This window comes from Cyprinus carpio, chromosome A6, assembly GCF_018340385.1.
Source record: "Cyprinus carpio isolate SPL01 chromosome A6, ASM1834038v1, whole genome shotgun sequence".
Taxonomy (NCBI): domain Eukaryota; kingdom Metazoa; phylum Chordata; class Actinopteri; order Cypriniformes; family Cyprinidae; genus Cyprinus; species Cyprinus carpio.
Genome location: NC_056577.1, coordinates 7,537,081 through 7,558,274, shown reverse-complemented (window position 1 = coordinate 7,558,274; position 21,194 = coordinate 7,537,081). Strand labels below are relative to the sequence as shown.

The 21,194-nt window shown below is 34.6% G+C and overlaps 1 protein-coding gene and 1 long non-coding RNA gene across 2 annotated transcripts in view; one reads left to right on the top strand and one right to left on the bottom strand.

Moving 5' to 3' along the window:
• The first annotated feature begins 8,530 nt into the window (after positions 1-8,530).
• The window catches only part of LOC109064095 (tomoregulin-2-like), a 72,775-nt gene continuing 60,111 nt past the window's right edge, over positions 8,531-21,194 (top strand). Inside the window, exon 1 of the mRNA XM_042757792.1 lies at positions 8,531-8,642. Within this exon, the coding sequence (XP_042613726.1) occupies positions 8,597-8,642 (46 nt within the window). The 5' untranslated portion in view covers positions 8,531-8,596. The remainder of the gene's footprint in view (positions 8,643-21,194) is intronic.
• LOC122145266 lies at positions 10,474-21,132 on the bottom strand. Its single transcript, XR_006160213.1, has 4 exons — positions 20,760-21,132; positions 18,853-19,062; positions 16,485-16,594; positions 10,474-11,308 (listed from the first exon to the last, which is right to left on the bottom strand). It is a non-coding gene; the product is annotated as an uncharacterized LOC122145266 (long non-coding RNA).

Here is a 21,194-nt window from a genome sequence, read left to right as displayed (position 1 = left end):
ACAAAAAAAATGGCTGCACACTTTTTTCTCTGATGCATAAGGTCTATTGTTACAAGCCGGAGAAACAATAGAACCATTGTTCTTAAAAGTGTATTAAATCTGGAGTATTAATTTGGTAATACTGTAACCCATAGCAACAACACAGCAATTTGCTCAGAACACTTCACATACTGTAGTTTTCATTCAGATGCAACCATCCATAGCACCATAGAATCATTTAGAAAGTTTTGTACGGGCAAACACATTTTTTTATTATTATTATTTTATTTTTTTTTCTGAAAATGTACATATGTAGTTCTTGCTAATCTCTTCTTTACCACATTTCACACACACACACACACACACACACACACACACACACACACACACACACACACACTGAAAAGAAAAAAAAATCGAACATTCTCCTGAATATTTTTAGTCTCATAACGGTTCTTGAATTATATAATGCTTCGAAAGGGGCTAGTGTTTGGATGATAGTAGGATTTAGAAGCAAAACAAACAAACAAACAAAAAAGTTTATTCACAGTAATATTTTCTTATCTGAAATCTGATGTTTATCTACTGCTACTCTCATACTACAGTACAGTTAATCTGTTCCTAAACAGCTTGTGGCTACTGAACTGGTGCTAAATTACTAGTTCCCCCTCCCAGTCTGTACAAAACACAATTACTGTATGTAGTGTACAATAACACCACAGTGGAAATTCATTCTTATAATAAAAGTATAATATATACTAGCTGCACTCAAGTTTTGCCTGGTACCGTGTATTGTCTAGTGTTATATTATCAACATAGCTCATCATATTTTTTTAGTGGGAACAGTTCGCTAGTAATGATTGATGTTTATTAATATAACCTTCAATTCAATCTCATTACGCGTCAGTCAGCAGCCTGTGTTGGGCATTTGGTTTACTTGAGAGGAAATCAATCCCATTAGGCTGAAAATATTTCTTTATTTTACTTTTAATAAAAATCTGCAACAAACATACATGTTTAGAAAGCTGTCTAATTAGACTGCAGTTTTCTTAATGATAATATAAAATATTTAATGGTAACACTGCTGACTAAATTTAGCACTGTGGTTAATGCTGTCAGTAGCTATTTTAACTGAGGCTATTATTTGAATTGTAGTCATTATTAAGATTTCACAGATAGCTAGAGAGCTACATATAGCTGCAACTAGAGGGTCTCAGTCCCTTTTAGCCCACCTGTAATTTGAACGCTCTTTAATAATGTTCTCAAATAGCATTGAGGCTGAGAATTTGGGGTTAATTACATCTCCAATTCCTCATTCATCTCTCAATCATCTCTGCCCTCTGATGGCATAGTTTAGTTATGTAACGCACTGAAGCTCATGACATCATCACGTTTTCCACTGCACATTTATTCAGCCAGTAACAGATCTGCTTAATGCCCTGCTATCTCTGGCTGTGACATGCCTAATGCTCACCACAGATCTTTTATACACCAACTCCCTATTGGTTTTGTTTCCTTTCATCCCTTTTCTTCCTACAGAGGATGAAGAGTACTCTTGTGTTCCATCTGAGTGCTTCCTTATCCTCCAGATGTAACACAAGTGTTTTGAGGTGCTCTTAATGGAAAGCAAGAAAACTCACAATACCTGTCAAATGGCCTCACGGGAAGATGGCTGTACATATGTTCAGGCATCAGTTTTTGACAACGCTATCTCACGACCAATTCGTACGTATTTTATGAGGTGGCTAATTCGTACGAATTTGTACGACCTCACTCGTACGATTTCGTACGATTTGGCTAGACCCCATTGACGGGTAGGTTTAGGGTGGGGTTAGGTGTAGGTTATTCGTACAAATTCATACGAATTGTGCAACTCGTAAAATACGTATGATTTAGCATAAATCATATGAATTTGTATGAAGTTGATCATACAATTTCCTACGAATTAGCCTCCTTGTAAAATATGTATGAATTGCCGTGAGATCGGGCTGGTTTTTGAAGTGCTGTTTTATAATCTGGCAACCAGGGGCTGTTTGCTTCATCTGTAATTCACAGCTGAGAGTTGGTCATAAAGAGAACAGATTCTATGCTTGATCTTAGCCACAAGGCTGAAAACGACATAAAAAGAAGGTTCTCTCTCACTTTATCTGGACTCCCTGATAGAGCCATACAGTATTCAAAGAAAGCAGTTGTGTTGTAAATGATCTTTCACTTTTAAAATTTAAGGTTCCAAAGGGGGTTTTCACAATGAGTCATTTTGTGTTCCCTAAAGAACCTATCAGTAAACAGTTCTTAAAGGAATAGTGTAAGGCTGGAAGAACCTCAGTCACTTTGATCTCCTGGTATATGGACAATACAAACACATTGTATTAACATACAGAGAGAAGCATCTTTCTCACCTATTCTTCCTTCACATTTGTTCCTTTTCCCCCACTTCCTTTCCTTCACTCAACTCACTCAGAATTGGTCAATAGCATAATATAAAGTTCTAAATGAATCCACGTGATATCCACAGTCATGTTTGGTATTATTTGAAATGTCTCTTGTATCTTGCGATTGGTACAATGGTCTCAAACTTACAAGAAGTAAACTATAAGAGAAGTATTTTGCTTATTGTACAGAGTGTGTCCCTTCCCTGTGTCTTTCATGCAAATTACCATCTGTCCCCAAAAGGTGTAAACTCCCCACATCTAGGCCTTGACTGATGCAAATTCAATTAGTTAATTCCAACCTGTCTCCATTTGGAGGATGTTTGTCTTGGTCTAAGTTCTTAGTAAGTGTTCCACTGTAGTGTCCATACACTTCATACTATGTATCTTTCTGAGGTCAGGTATGCATCTTTTCCTCTTAGATTATTTTTGAGAATGTGATGTCTTGTATTGAATTGATTGATATCCCATTTAATTGGCATACTACATGTTTACCTGACTAATAAAAAAATTGTTACATTTGAATTGATTCTGTTTACTCTGAAATGATTGACTCCAGTAGATCACATTGTATCCTTCTTACTACACATCTGTGTTAGTAACAGACTAATGTCTAGTTGAGATGGATCATGGGGCATGCCAACTGAGATCTTAGAGATCTAACTAACAATGTTACTGAAAATGTGCTGAAAGGTTTACTCACCTAGAGGCTATCCAAGATGTGGATGAGTTTGTTTCTTCATCAGAACTGATTTGGAGAAATTTAATATTACATCACTTGCTTACTAGTGGATAATCAGCAGTGAATGGGTGCCGTCAGAATGAAAGTCCAAAAAGTTGATAAATCATCACAATAATCCACAAGTAATCCACACAACTCCAATCCATCAATTAACGTCTTGTAAAGCAAAAGGCTGTTTGTTTGTAACAAAGAAATTCATCAAGACGCTTTTAACTTCAAATTGTTGCTTCCAGTCATTTAGCCTTAATATTGATTTCTCCAGTGAAAAGGTCATCCTGAATGAATCAGAAGAGAAATATGCACAGATCAAGCACCATTTACAGAGCAAAACAGTCCAAAACAATTATTGTGAGAGGACAACTGAGGCAACTGTTTAATGTTAAAATGCCTTAATAATGGATTTGTTTCTTACAAACAGTTTTTCACTTCACAAGACGTTAATTGATTAACTGGGGTCATGTGGACTGGTTGTGGATAATTATTTTTATCAGCCGTTTGGACTCTCATTCTGACGGCACCCATTCACTGCAGAGGATCCATTGGCAAAAAAGCGATGTAATAGTAAAAATCCATTCATCCATTATCTCAAAATACAGCATGTAAATTATTCTATTCAGCTGTAATGTGGCTTGCAGTGAACATTGTTAGACTGTCCAATGGAAATGACAAAACAAAAGCAAATTGGTTTGATTTTGGTCCAGATTCAGTTTAAATAGTAAACAACAGCATCCAAATGCGTGATGAATCCGAGAGTTGTATTGATTATACAGAAAACAGACTTTTGGCTTTGAACGATATCTGGCACATTGCTGACAGACAGTGAGAGAAGAGGAAAGAGGAAGAAAGAGAGGTTTTTACAGGAAATTACCTACAGTATGTACAGCCTCTGCTGATCTCTATCTGCACAGTTATGAAATCTGCCAATATCATCACTGTGATATTACTGGAAAATTTACTGGCTAATTAGAAAAAAAAGGAAAATGGAAAAAAACTATGGAAATTTATTTACTTATTTATATTGGAATGTATTGCTAAAAAAACCTGTTCATCACATTTGTCTGGGAGCCTAGCAGGACCATTTACAAACTGCGAAACCACAAGGGAAATTCCAGAGAACCCATGGCTCGAAAATGTTAATTCTCTTTAAGGTTTTATAACTACAAACTAAACTTGAATTAATTTTTAATTGATTATATATGAATCATGTATAACTCAATTCTCTTGAATTGCAATTTAGGCCTTGAACCTTACATATAGTATCAGCATTTACTACCATATCACTTCCCAAAACAATATAGAGTGGAACACATTTCACATTTGGATAAAAAGAGATGACAGGAGCATTGCAAGACCCTTTTTACTGGGCATAAGCACCAACGAAATACCGCTGTGCTCAAGTAAAATATTACTGATAAATCCTGGTCTGACAATAGAGATTACGGTATACCAACCTGAGAATCATTTCCCTTATAATATTTCAGGAATCATGATTTTTTTATAATATAATGATAATATTTCAGAAAATAATGTGGTTTCTATCATCTGTTTGGCATCAGAACAAGCGATGCCAGATCAATCGCCATTGATCTAATCGGTCCAACGGTTTTGCGGAAAGATCTGAATTATTCACGACCCAGCTTGATTCATTCGAACAGCATTGTTTGTGGTGGTTTTGCACAATGAAATAGTAATGGGATACAGAATAAAACAAAAACAGCACGAAATGAGGTGGATATTTTTCTATAGTCCATTGTAGGAAACAAAACCTGCAAATGTCTTCTATCATTTGTCAGTGATGAAGCAACTTTTTATTGCACATGCAGCTTGTGAATGATCATGCATGTGAAGACCATTTATATATATATATATATATATATATATATATATATATATATATAATATATATATATATATATATAAGCAAATTATGGTGACACTTTTTAAAATGAGGAGTCTAAATAAAGATTAGAAATGGGCACATTTACTCTAAAAATAAACTAGCATTCAAGAAATTTTAAGAAATTAATTTGTTTATTCATCGAGGACAGTTTAAACAAAAGTGGCAGTATGTGCATTTATAATGTTACAAATGATTTCACAAACAGCTTTCTTTTCAACTTTCTATTCATCCATTAAATAATAGGAATCAAAAGTCTGATTAAAGGCTAGACATTTCAATGGTTCATGAATAAAAATGCAACACATGAAATATACATATAGTCTGTGTTTAAAGAAAAAGTGCTTGGCAGATTGTCCTTTAAATCCTCAAAGTGTGTGTCTAGTGAGAGAATGTACATGTGTTAAGAACACCTGGAAGATTAATTACCATTAGAGTGATTCAGACCTGTTAGAGCACAAAGCTATGCTGTGTTTTAATAAGACACTGACTCAATCTGATTACACCTCACTTACATCTGGGCTGCTGACAAACACAGGTGTTTGCCCTCATCAAAAGTGCCTTTAAATTTCTGAACTATTTATTGCCCTTGAGCTCTGATCTGGCTTGTTTTCTTTAGTCCAAAAAAAATCTAGCTGGGTGCAAATTTATCACCTTGTGGTGACAGAAAAATTCATATACATTTGAATCAATCTTAAATCATCCAATTCCACTTGCCACTATAAAAGAAAAACTAAAGATTTCAATATATCTTTGCAAAGGGCTTGTTTACATCAAGTTTAAAAAGTTTAATCTGGATCACAATGATCCAGCTTTGGAAATCCCATGTTTTGTGATCCAGGACCAGTTACATCGGATTGGAACACCATAATCTAGATACACACCTTTCCAGATCTGGATTACCAGTGCACTAAATAAATGGGACTACACATCATAATGTAGGCTGCATCCATGTAAAGACCAACAGGTAGAACAGTCAGTGTTGGATCACTTTAAGTGTTTTTATTTGAAGAAACAGAAAAACTGCACAAAAAAACTCCAAACATTCTCTTCCATTTTGAATTTAATTTCTATTTTTCAATCAGACCTCTCATCATCCACAAGAAATAAATAAATATTCTGGCAAGGGATGCAATTGTTATAAACTTCCTTTGACTAATTCATCCTGTATATAAAAACAGCACCAGCTGACCAAAGTGCTTTACAACATCAACTGAAAGAAGCAAAAGAGCATAAAAGTAAAATGATAAAACCGTAAGAAGAAACCCTATATTTTCTGAAAATAGAGCCCAGAGGAAACATACAGTATACAGGGAGAAAAGAGTTGATATATAAAACTAAACCAAGTTAAAACAGTTCCTGACATACCCACATAATTCATGAGCTGAGCAATAAGAATATAATGATCAATAATGTAGGATGCAGCGGTAAGATTGAGCAGCACCAAGATATATATTTTAGAATCTCTTTTTTTCTCAGATTTGATTCAAATCTGGTCTATCTTCAAACTTTAAGGACTTTTTAACAGTCAAGGTTTGCTTTGACATTGATATTCAGATTTGTAATTCTGCATCCTGTTTGCTACCTCAATTCTAAATCAATTAAAATTCAGGAACTGAATTTCCTGATTTTAATTTTGAATGGCTTGCAACCCCAGTTTAAAATAAAACTGAAGTTGCAAATAAAACAAAGATTACTTTGCATGTAAAATTCAATGTTACTCGTCATTTCTTTGTAATTGTTAATGAAATTAACTAGCAATTTCAGAGTGAAAATTGTTTCTATACCATTAATTTTCAGTGCATGTTGCATCATTTACTGTTACTGCATGCTGAAAAAGTACAAAAAGCTGTTCACAAATGTAACATTTTAAGGGAGCAGATTAAAGCCCTTGTTTTAGCACAATGGCTGACAGACAGATGATCATTTGCTGTTGTTAGGGACACATCAGGAAGCTTTAATGGTTAGAGACTATGATTGTGGATTGAGTGGACATCATTTTCACCTGGATGTATAAGTGTAAAGCTCCTTTGGTTGGCACTGAAATGGACACTGCTGTACATTCAATTACACAAAATAGCTATTGGACTGTCACAAATATTTGTGGAAGAAATCATACTTTGCATAATGATTTGGTAAAAAAATAAAATAAAAAAATGATTAGGATGAGAAAGCATGGGGCTCTTTTGAATTTGATATCGATTGTATGTAAAATCCATAAACACTCGAATCTGATAATCTGTATCCCTGTGTTTAGAGTAAATGTGCTCTCTCATGTTTGAGAGTGGAGTGATTACATTGCTTCAGTCCTTTTTATTCTCTCCTGGCCTCCTCTTTCCTCCCTTGAGTGATGATTAGCATGCTCGCTAATGCCTGCTAATGCACTTCTCTTCACTCAAGCCCCTTATCCTGCTTGCTTGTGCGTGGGTCTAAATAAAGATGTATTATTGAGCTCCCGATATCACCCTGACAATCATCAGCCAGTCCTATCGTTCCATTAGTGTCGACAACAAAAGACAGGAGCCGTCTAATTCGCCAATCGCCAAGCATCACTTTCAGGGAACTCGTCAATGGATTGTAGCCCTAATGGTGATCTCAGCTCTGAGCTCAATATCATCAAATTGGAATTTCTGATTCAGAGCTAACGGAAATGTTGCTGTCTCTGAAAGTGTGTGTAACAAAATAAGGTTGCAGGCAAAAACATCATGCCCATTCAAACTAGTGGACATGTGCTTAATTTGAGCAATGTGGAATTTAAATGAAACATCTTAAAATAATTATTTGTATCTTTGAAAATAAGGGTTGTACGTTTTTTTATAGGTAAGAAAAAAAAAAGATGCTAGTCTAAAAAAAACGTTTGATCGTGATTTGAACTCAGGTTCACCTTTGACACTAAATAAAAACTACATTGCCTTATTCTTTGTATGTAAAAATGGATAAAAGTTGTCCCATTTGTCCCTTTGGACACCTCACCCCAAAACAGTTTCAAATAAATGCTATTCTTTTGAACTTTCTGTGCATCATAGAATCCTGTGTGAAAAAAAAAATATATATATATATATCACAGTTTGCACAATATTAAGCAACACAACTGTTTTCAACATTTATTATAATAAGAAATGTTTCTTGAGCATTGAATCAGAATATTAGAATGATTTCTGAAGGATCATGTGACACTGAAGAATTAGGTTGTTATTATTAATATTCAGGTTTGTTTAGCGTGTATGAATTTTATTATGTTTTATGAATTTTTTTGTTTGTAAAAATATTTAACAGTATTACTATTTTTACTGTATTTTGGTCAAATAAATGCAGCCTTTGTGAGCATGGGACACTTGGGGAACACACCTGTACTATATCTTTCGCAAGCCCAATTAAAAAAAGAAAATTGTTTAGCAGACCAATAATGTCTTAATTGGCTAATGACTTAGTGACTATAGCATATTAGAACAAACATAATAGTGGAAATTTAGGTTTCCAATAAGGTTATCCTAGCAAGTTCAAACTAGATAGTATCCATTTAATGCACTTGGCCATTTTGTCACTATAATGCCTAAGCTGTTCATTTTTAAAACTCGTCCTGTGAGCTCAGCTGGTAAGTGAAGCAAGCTAATGCAATTATGAAGTCAATTAAGTCACAGTAATAGAGTTTCCTTGAACAGGGCCTGTTAATCCCCGACTAAAGTGTCTGACGGGCTGTAGTGAAAAATTTATGTGACAATGGGTCTTATTTAACAACTGTGTATTATATATATATATGTGTATTTGTTTACCAAACCTGTTTTGTCATGCAGAAACCATGATTTATTGATCAGTTCAAATGTAAATTTATTCTAAAGTTAGGATAAAATTAACCAACTAAAAACAATTTGCAGAAAGACTCTAGAAGGCCATTCGCACTCTCACTATGAGAGACTGTTTCTAATTGGTTTATTCTTTTGAAACTGACATTGATGAGATACATTGCATGTCAAAAGGCTACGAAATGAAAACTGGAATAATTTGCTCACCCTCATAAGAAGCTCACAGGAAGCATCTCCTGATCTAAAGTGTTTTGCAAGTGTGAGAGAGCACACAAACAGTTAGAACTATTCTGACTGACTGGGGACTAGAGGTGCTAAGCACCCTCAAACAAAAGCAAGAGTACCTTTAGTAGAAGCTGATAAGTAGGATATTGGCGAAACAGATGCATGTTTGTGTTTGCAATTAGGAGAGCTTCCAAGGTTTCTATTTACAACATGTTGCAGTATTGAGTAATGTAGCCAATCACATAGATATCGGTTGATTTCTTGAACTCAATGGCCAATCAGAGGCATTTAAGTTCAAGCTTCCCCTCACCACTCAAACAGTGGAGTTTTGTTCAGTGCAGAGTTATGAAAGTGAGTTTTGAAAGCTTGCAAATCCTCTCATTATAACAAACAAAGTGTAGACACGATGTATAATAGATTCACTGATTATAATAGAACTTTGTGAGATTGCGACGTTGGGATGTTCTGTTCATCATGGTGCCGAATAACCTTCCAATACGTCTGTAGTCATGTTTTTCATTTGATGTAAGTGACAGTGGCCAATAACACGCCTAATGCATGAGTTCATTATTTTTGCTGTGGAGTATGCGAATAATGATGGTAAAAATAACCACACTTCTTAGCGATTAATCAGAATAATGAAAATTGCATGTAAATGGGAGTGAAGAGGTTTGCTTGTGTTATGTAAACATCAGTGCTTGAATGCTACTGGTCAAACTTATTTTCAGTCTTTACTTTCAGCAAGTATGAAACCAATAGAAAACAAGGGCAAAAGGTGTGTTCGGCTTGAAGAGGTGCTGTGCAGACTGACCAGAGTGTGATGACAAAGTACAGTACCATGTTTTATTTTTTTTCTTTATTGAAAAATTTTGTGACCAGACAACAACAATTGTCAAAACAATCCCCATTCACATGCACGGATCTGAAAAAAACGACTAAAACCCTGTATTACTCATGGTAGGCCAGTAGTTGGCAATGTCACTTTTCAAAGAAGTGCAACGTGCCTGTGCACATACAGGTGCATCACAATAAATTAGAATGTTGTGGAAAAGTTCATTTATTTCAGTAATTCAACTCAAATTGTGAAACTTGTGTTTTAAATAAATTCAATGCGCACCGACTGAAGTAGTTTAAGTCTTTGGTTCTTTTAATTGTGATGATTTTGGCTTACATTTAACAAAAAAACACCAATTCAACAATCTCAACAAATTAGAATACTTCATAAGAACAATAAAAAAAAAAAAAAAACATTTTTAGTGAATTGATTTAAACTACTTCAGTCTGTGTGCATTGAATTTATTTAATACACGACTTTCACAATTTGAGTTGAATTATTGAAATAAATGAACTTTTCCATGACATTCTAATTTATTGAGATGCACCTGTATGCATTCCTATAGACTGAACATGGAACATGCATTTTTTCTTTTTCCCTTTTTTACATTTAGAGACAATAGTGGTATTGTTTTAAAAAACTTTTCGAAAAGTGTTTTCAAAGGTTTTTAAAACCGACCAAAATACACTAAAAGTTCTCAATTTTCAGTTGAAAATGGTGTCGTGTAAATCCCCCGTAACAAAGAACACTTGTATGCATTAAGATGATGTAAAAATATTCTGTTAAATTCATGGTGTAATTTATTTATTTATTTATTTTTATTTTTATTTTTATTATTATTTTGTGTGTGTTTGCCAGAAATTCACAGTAAAATATACATTGACAATGTTTCAGGTATTACATGATGGCAACTTGCAAACGCAGATTTCATTGAGTGGTGTAATGTTAATTACATATTTAATTTACTGTAATATAAAATGTAACCAAACACCCTAATGTACATTATTAATAGCAAAAATAATAAGAAACAATACTATTTAAATAAAACATTAACATATGTGATAGGTCACACAGGGACTTCTGGGAAGTTTTTTTTTCTTTCAGCATTATTGAGCTGTTAAATGTATTTTCTCTTTATAAAAGGGTGACATCTACATCAAACAAATATGAAACAGCTGGACAGAAAAGTCTGAGAAAGATTTATTTAGACTCCCCTTCAGAAAACAAAGCAGATGTGACAAATGGAATAGGAAGCCTTGATGAGGTTCTCAGCAAGCAGACATTTAATGCTTTTGTTTATCCGTCCTCTCGTCTTCAAACCGAGGCCTTGCTTGAAATATCACAATTTGGGAGATGTGAGATTTACTGCACATCAAATGCAACAGCTTCCTCCCAACCCTGCCAAAGATCCAAGAATAGAGATCAGCAAACCCAGAAGAAACAAAGTGGATCTTTATAAGCACTTTCTCAAAGTGAACAAGACCCCCAGTGATCTTATGGGCTGGAACAAATAGGTTACTCCATAGCCCTGAGAAAACTCCCATCAGACACCTCTTCCTTGGAGCAGATCACATGATTGGTCACATCTATCACAATGACTATGTTTGTGGGCACAGAAATAGCAGTTTGACTTAATACAATTCAGATCCTTCAGAAAGGGAACAGAAGATACACATGCTCACATGCACACTTGAAAATGAACAGATCCATCTACACCAGTGCAAAACGAAGTCACTGGACTGATGCTTTCAAGTCAAAGACAATAGAGAATAGCCTTTACTCTGTCACTGACTACCAAAATACAGTTTTCAGAGCAGCCATAATTTTCTGCCAAACCATAGATGCCCAGAGTTATCAAGTTTGGCTGTTTAGCGTGACCCTATTAGCCCCAGCTGTTTTCTCCCTCAATAATATCTTATTACATATGTTTTTGGATGGTTCTTAAAATCTCAAAATTGGCGTACATTTTTCAAAAATGTACTCAGACCATCCAAGATGTAGACAAGTTTGTCTCTTCATTGGAACAGATTTAGAGGAATTTAGCATATCACTTGTTCACTAATGGATCCTCTTCAGTGAATGGGTGCCGTCAGAATTACAGTCCAAACAGCTGATAAAAACATCACAATAATTCACAAGTAATCTACATGACTCCAGTCCATCAATTAATGTCACATGAAGTTAAAAGCTGTGTGTTCATATGGAACAAATCCATCATTAAGGTGTTTTAACTTTAAACCATTGCTTCTGGCCAAAATACCAGTCCATCCTCCAGTCAAAGTCTATCCCCTGCTGTCCCCTTACATTAAAATCCACCAATTTAAGGGTTTTCGCTTGTAAATGGTGATTTATCTGTGAATATTTCTTTCTTGATTCAGACAATGCAACTTTTTCACAGGAGAAAGAACTATACAGTAATGGATAGAGAACTTGTATTTTAGTCAGAAGCAAAGGTTTGATGTTAAAAATATCTTGATGATGGATTTGTTTCTTACAAAAATGCAGCTTTTCACTTCACATGACATAGTTGGACTGGAGGCGTGTGGACTGCTTGTGGATTATTGCAATGTTTTTATCAGCTGTTTGGACTCTCATTCTGACGGCACCCATTCACTGCAGAGGATCTGTTGGTGAGCAAGTGACGTAATGCTAAAATTTTCAAAACTGTTCTGATGGAGAAACAAACACATCTATATGCAGGATGGCCTGAGGATGAGTAAACTTTTAGCAAATTTTCATATTTGGGTGAACTATTCTTGAACTATAACATAAATGCTTGTGTTCTACAGATCTCCTAGGCTTGCAGAGACTGATAAACGCTCATTTATTACATAATCAGAGTGAGTTCCTATATTTGAAAAGCAGATGTCCCTTAGTTATGACAACATTTACACAAAAATGCACATAAGGAGTTGGAACTGTGGCATGATTTGTAGTTGTGAGTTGTGTTCATGGTGGACATTTGAATCTGGCCTGTTTCCCTCACTTTATAGTTTTTTGTTGGTTTATAATTTCCTGCAAATTAAAGGCAAAAAATCCAAAATATAAATAATAAAAAAATAAGTAAAAACACTAATCACAAAAAACACCCATAAACATAATAGCATTGCTTGCTTTGAAAATATCAGGCTTAGTTCCTCAAGAGAGGCAATTTATTTTAAATGATCAGGCACTCTTCTCAGGAGGCACAGAGAAATGTCAAAACCATCAGAAAGTAAAAGGCTAGAAAATAAATAATAAATCAACCATCTGTAAGCCATGGCAACAAAGAGTAAGGTGGTTTGGGTTCCTCGACTTCCCTTTACCCTTTTTAGGGTAATTACAGTTTCACTGTCTGCAGCACCAAAAAACAAAGGACAAAGAAAAAGGTGTTTCCCTGTTATTGTTTTTCAAAATACATACAATAGCAGCTGTATGTTAGCATTGACACAAGGGAATTACTGGTTTACTGATGTTACTCATGGCATTCAAGACTCACAGTGTGCTGTTCCTAATACCCAATTTAATTAAATATATAGATAATATATAGATAAATTAATAATATAGAATTAAAAGCTCTGATGAGCATGTTTCATCTAAATTTTTACAGTTGCAGACTGCAACATATCTAAAATATTACTTGTTGCATGTTAAAGTGGTCATTAAATGCTGTTTCAGAGTTTTCTATTTTCTATTATGTTTCTCAAGGTTAGTCTAGAAAGGTCTAACATTTGTAAAATAAATAAATAAAAAAATAAAAATATAGACGTGACAGTAGCATTACCTCTTGCAGAAACTAAAGTAAATGCCCACTGTTGTGATTGGCTAACTTCACTGCACAGTATCCATGCCCTCCTTCACAGCATGTTAAGTGTTTTGATACACTAGATCACCAGTGCTGTGATAGAGCCATATATGTTTGAGCCCCAATCTGATCCGGAGTCTGAAGAAATTAAAATAATGCAATCTCAACGATTGCAACAGTCTGTGTCATCTTGCTAATTGCTTTTGCTTGCTTAATTGCTTAATTCTACAGTTTAAAAGTACTATTACTAATTGTTGTGTTACAACAGAATCTACATGTACGAGGGTGTGTACTGATTTTATTAGCAACACTCAAATAATGATACACTTGGTGTCTTAATAGCAAATGCTGGTTTGACATTTATTAAAAGCACACTGTAAGGTTAAAAATAAATGTACTTACCTGAGTCATCGGCAATGCAATATCTTTCAATAAAAGGTGTTTTGAAAAACTGGCGGCATGTTTAGAATAATGTAATGTGAAGAACAATCAAAAACTTTATTTTTCAGTCACTCATGCATGACATAAACTCTAGCTATGCGTTTATAAAGCTTGAATTTTTAGGAAGGCTTTGCAAAGTTTGAACCTCTTACATGTGTAAATAAGAACGTTTTGATTCTGGATCTAAAAAAATATCTAACTGCACATGTAAAATGTGCAGAGTAAGTATAAATATCGATCAAACGTAATTATACTGATTATATAAATGATTTACAAATATTATATTAAAAATATAGAAATAATATTTATAATAATATAATATGTAGGAAATCTCTTTGTGACCATGGACCACAAAACCAGTCATAAGTGTAAATTTTTCGAAACTGAGATTTATACATCATCTGAAAGCTGAATAAATAAGCTTTCCATTGATGTATGGTTTATTAGGATCGGACAATATTTGGCCGAGACACAACTATTTGAAAATCTGGAATCTGAGGGTGCAAAAACAAAAAAAATCACAATACTGAGAAAATCCCCTTTAAAGTTGTCCAAATGAATTCTTAACAATGCATATTACTAATCAAAACTTAAGTTTTGATATATTTACGGTAGGAAATTTACAAAATATCTTAATGGAACATGATCTTTTCCTAATGATTTTTGGCATAAAAAAAATCATTTTGACCCATACAATATTTTTTTGAATATTGCTAAAACTACTGTATACAGCGACTTAAGACTGGTTTTGTGGTCCAGGATCACATATAAAATCCAGTTTTCTTTGCATTTTGTTGTTGCTTTGCTCCCTGTATAACAATTCTAATCCTTCTCTCACCATCACTGCTAAATATTAGTTATTACGTTATTCTTAATATTAGGTATTAGTATTCAATGCAACTCTCAGTGGAGGGCTTATGTGTCTTTGTTAGTTCTTAATCCAAATGGGGTTTTTTCTTTCTCTTTTTTTCCATTTTTGCAAAGAGACTCATGAATATTCTTTGAATAAAAACACAAACATACTCCAATTTACTCCATCCTGATATTTCTAAAGGAAAGTCTTTGTACAGACCCAGCATGCACAAAGATCTAACAGTGAAAAGCCACTTAAAATCAAATAACCAAGACTCCAACTTCTAGACTAACTTCTGACTTTGTACATCTCATACTGCAGTGACGGATATTATAATGTATTATTTTATCTCACTCTCTTCCAGCCACTCAATAAATATACGCGATATTTTATGAACCGCAATGAAAAATGTTTTTCATCCATAATAGAAGATAAACCATGACATTACTCCCTGATTCGAGACATTAATACAAAACTAAGTGACAAATCTGTCTCTCTCCTCCTCTTCCCTCACACACTTTCTGTTACTCAGACAGATGAGCCTCTCATTTATGAGTTCCCAAAAAAAAAAAAAAAAACCCTTTTGTCTATGAATGACAGTAATATTATTTTCTCTGGGTCTGCGTCCTGCATGCTCTAATCTGCTTTTTCTAATGGAATTGATTTATTCAGATGTGTATCAAGCTGAGCTATCTTTGAACACTTCAATATTGCTTTATGCTCTTTCCCCTCCCTCTGCACTTCTGTTGTATTTTTCTTTGTTTTATTCATGGGCAAAATCAGCAGCAGTCATGATCTCAGCATAAATGCGTAGCCTATTCTTTTACCTTCCATTGTAAGTTTTTTTTTTATTATTATTTTATTGTATCTCCATTTTATGCCTGACCTGGTTTTATTCCGGAACATCAGAGACCTGGCTTTGCATTCAGCTTTGACAAGTACCCTTGAAATCTACTATAGCCTTCAAAATCTTCCTTATCATTGTCTAGGATTGCATGATATGTTTTGCCCCCAGTAAAAATACCAGAGCTTTGATCATAAATCAAAACATGTAAATATCATCTTACTACATATTATTAGGAGATCTAGAGTGGCACTGATATATATTTTTAGGAGATATACAGTAGAGGGACAACGATACTGATATGCATTTTATGTAATTATTTTGCTGTACTTTTATAAAGATCTGAAGGATTCACATTACAAGCTAGCAGAACTTTATATTTTTGGCCAAATGAATATCAACAACTGCATAAAAGTTTAATGTCCTTGACTATGAGCTCCATATTCTCCTATATCATATGGGGCATAAAAGCCTGATGTATCAAATATATTTTTATCTAAAAGTTCAATAAACTGGTTATTATTTCATATGTCAGAATTTACAGGGTTAAATTGGTTGCATGCAAAGGTGTTGTGACATATGTTGCAGTAGCTTACAGTAAATAAAGTACAACCTGTTAAATACATTTGATGTGATTTTAGAATTGAACTACCTTCTAATCCGGTTGTCCTTGTGAAGCATCCATTCTGTACGTGCCGGTTAGGAGGTGAATATGTTGAAGACACACTCTGATGTCCGATTTGCCTTTGCCTGGATCCATTCCTTGTTTTAATCATTCATATTTTGTCCCGAAGAGAGAAAGGATGGGGGATAGACAGATAAAGACAAACCCTGAGGTCTACAAGCATGATGAGGTCAAGATTTATAGTCATACAAGAGCAATATAAAACTCAATAGTCACAGTAGGGTCAAGTTGACAGATGAGAACACAGACACGCAGAATCAGGTTAGGTATACCTTGAGGGAGTCATCGGATCGGTTTGTCTTTTATTGCTGCCCTGAATGCAGGCAGAGCTGGGACAAACCACAGATGCACTCTTGTGGTTTGGAGGTGCATGGCCTGTCTGTACAACTGCAATACAATCTAAAACACTATCAGAAGGGTGAAGTGCATTCCGAATCTTTAGCGCAAGGGTGCATTCAACATATTCAACTGTCTCTGGAAAACTGGCTGTGATTTATGATATTTTTAAATTGTTTTCTTTTAGAAGTAATGTAATGTAATGAATATGTCAAATGATGTTTTATACTTGTAGGGTCATGTAGTACATTTTCATGTGCCCATTATATTAGTTAAAACTTTAAACTCACACTTTTAAATATGGTATTCATATGACTTATTTCTTTAATTTAATTTTCTTTAATCACAGTAATGAACAAAGGTAATTATTATTAAGAAATTTCAATTATTTGGTTTAAGTGGATGGTTTTCTTGATTATCTCATTTATTTGATAAAAAAACACAATTAAACAAAATTACATTTTAAAATATAACTTTTAAAAAATGTAAAAACTTTTAAACAATTATGTATTATATTTTAAAATGTAATTTATTCCTGTGATGCAAAGTTGAATTTTCATCTTTTCAGTCTTCAGTGTCACATGATCCTTCAGAAATGATTTTAATTTGCTAAATTGGTGTTGGTCAAGTTTCTTGTTATCAATGTTGAAAACAGTTGTGTGGCTTAATATTTTTGTGGATACCATGATACTTTGATACAAAATTACAGCATTAATTTGAAAAAAAATTTCAACAATGTTAAAGTGTTAAATGTCATTTTTTTAAATGAATTTAATGTGCCATAGCTTAATAAAAGCATAACATTTTTTCAAATAAAAAAAAAAATCTTACTGACCCCAAACTTTTAAACAGTAGTGTACTGTATGAGAAACTTTAATTCTAAATGCCCAGTATGTACAGTATATTGTCATCTTAATACAAGTGTGTATTAAGATGAAATTTGTTAATCCAGCCATAGTCAAGGAACTATAATCTAAATTATGTGTGTGTATATATATATATATTTTTTTTTCAACAGATGATAAAATTAATAAAGGTGACCATTTTCTCTTTTCTGCTTATTTCATTTCAAATTGAAAAACAAACTATCAAAAAGTACAAGGACCCCAATAGCTGCCTCTGATTTGCATAAAGTTTTCGTCCCTCCCACCTCTCCTTCTGCGCCAGTGGACATGTACAGTACAGTTAGTAAATGCAGTCAATCCCAATCAGCGTGCGAATGTAAATGCAGCCAAGCATATTCATTCAAAATGTACTGCATAACAGAAGTGACCCTGTAAATATTTCATTTATATTCACCAGATAACACTAATCTTTCTGTTCAGTACCGAATACGAGCGTGCTTCCCAGAAAGCCATTTTCTTTATGCACGTGTTGCCATTACTTTGATAGCAGCTTTACAAAAGTTTTCAATTAACCACATGGCTCTAAATACGTACTTCAAAGGTCAAGTTCAACCTACCAAACTCATTCCATTAATGAAAGAAAATATCTTTCCAGTTAAATTAAACAGATCTAGAGGAAAGCTCAATTAAAGGAGCTCATCTGAAGAGCACAATAGGAGTGCATACCGGGTGAGATAACGACACTGGAGCTCTGTATGCAAAAAGAAAGTGTAAGACAAAGGCCTCTTTAGCCACAATTAGAATACGGCCTTCTTGGAGAATTAGTGGAGGAGAATCTTTTAACAGACTACATTCTACCATTGACAGTCATATTAGTGCTGTAACAAAGACAGTCTTGGGAGCCCTATTTTCAGTCCGTTAATTGAATTGTGTGGGAATTGTTGTGCTGAAACAGTCTTGAAATAGGCGGCTGGCAGTCTTAGACAGTAACTAACATGTGAGTTGACACTGCGGGTTACACAACAAAAGAAAAACACCTTCTCGCTCACAACAGGCATCCAATCATACACAAGTCTGCATGCTTACATTCCCCTTTCTGCGCAAACACTGACACACACCATTAGCTCAAACACTCTCCAGTTCTTTGTCTTCACCTCTGAGCTGTCTCAAAGAACCACGGATTTCACTCCTTGCCGAGATCCTTGTACAATCCCCCAAATCCTGCTGCTATTGAGCAGAGCTTCGGTCCGATCCCACCAGCTCAGAAGTGCATTACAGCACAGCTGGATGGAGAACAGGGTACACTGAGTGCTTTAACAGGACGTGCCGTTGACCCGGTCCGAGCTGCGAGCTTGTCGAAACGTCTACAAAGGCAAAAGAGACAGGGAATGATGAAAAGGATAAGTCTGAGGCTTAATGCTAATGAAGGATTAAATCCGGCCATTGTCTGCTTTTAAAATAATTAGGAAAAAGTCAAAAAGAACATAAAAGTGCAGCAGTAATCTGATCTCTGTAATCATGCTGTGTCAGTCATACTGAATAATATTTTTTTCTTGAATAAAGCCTATTAATTTATATTTTATCCAATGCTACAAAAGTTACCTAACAAAATATCTTTTTTTGCAGTTTGGAGTAGCAGTGGTCTCTATGATCAGCTTAAGTTCACAATACTTTTGGGAAATGTGCCCATGGTTTGTGATTATACAACCATATGTGAATATATATATATATATATATATATATATATATATATATATATATATATATATATATATATATATAAAGGTAAAGGTAAAGATAAATGTGGGCTTATGGAAATGCAAAAATAATGTATATTATACATAGGCAAGATAAAAAAGAAAATACTTATATGTTGTATGCCATTTAAAAAAATAAATAAAATCATACCGTGTATGTAATTCAAACCGTTTTACATTTTGAACCGGTATATAGCCCAGCACTAGTCTGAAAGTAAGAGTAGTAGTCTATGTCAACAGAGTTATTTAAAACAAAACTGCAGAAAAATCTAAACAAAAAAAAATAATGCAAAATCTGAACAGCGCTGAAGTGATTCGATGGGTACTGAATTTAATTGACTTTGAAGGTTTGACAGAGTCCTGCGTCCTTATCCTGAGAAGGGACACCAACTGGGTGTGACAGGAGAGGAGAGTTGTGAACAGTGTGTGCTTTGCTTATTCTGTTCTCAAGCTTATGGGCAGATAATTATGAATGACATGCTGATTCACTCAGCACACGCTCGTGAAATGAAACAGAGAAGCGCACAAGCTCATGCGTGACAATTAATTTAGATGTTTGACAGTACACACAGGCGTGGGAGAGGAATAGTACCTATGCATCATTCCCTCAGAGACCTGGAACAGGCTCTGGCTTCATCAAGAGTTGGTGCTGTATATGTGAGTGAATGTTGTATGGTGGCCTCTGATGCACAACAAAACAAATATTAAAGCAAACAAAAACAATTATGCTGCAAATATGCACCTGAAATAGTAGGGATTAACAGAAAACTTTTCTTAAAACACCTAGACAAAACACACAAGAAACTGCAATTGGTTCAGAACCTCTGAGAACACCTTAGCAACATCATAGCAATGCCCCGGCTAGCACCCAGAACACTCTAGCATCTCCAAATACTGTATTTATTTGGGCAAGCACACACAAATATTGTCTTATTATGACATGGTTTAAAATGTGTTTATATTTTATATTATCTTTGTACTTAAATTTTTAATTACATGGTGTTTTTATACCCCGGACAACAGAAATTTACTGAGTGTTTCATACAGGTTAAACAAGTTTTGCAGACAAGATTCTTATTAAACAAAGCATTCATTTTTATTGGATTGAACGAGCTAAATATCACATTTATGAACAGTTCTGCAGTAAAGGTGGTAGATTTTCGTCACATGAACAAATAAAAAACATTCAAAATGATAAAGGCAAAAACTTAACATAATTTATACTAAAAATGAATCACACACACACACACACACACACACACACACACACACACACACACACGCACACACAGATTAAAGCTTACATGAGCAGTCTCTTCATCCCATTACGTGTTCCGGAGTGCTTCTCTTGTGATTTGATTCAGATTCACGATTCACAAAACTAATTGTTCAGACCGCTTTGCAGACCCGTGTCACAGGTAAATAGAAAAGAATCGACTCAAATGATTCATTCAAAACATTCGTTCGCGAATTGGGCATGTTGTTCAGGCGCAAAAGTAACGAAACGTCTGGATAAATAAGTTAGTATATTAAGTCAAATAAAAGTCAACAGAAAAAATTGTTCTCGAGTCAAGTTGAACTGTATTTTCTTTGGTCAAAGCTAATGACTTGAATAAGTAAACATCTTTTGTAGGCCCTTTACCGCCCGAGGTAACGAAGTCTCACTTGCACTCTCGCTTGTGATGCTGTATTTCACGGCTCGGTACCCGCTACACCGTCTATAGCCAATCCGCGCCGCC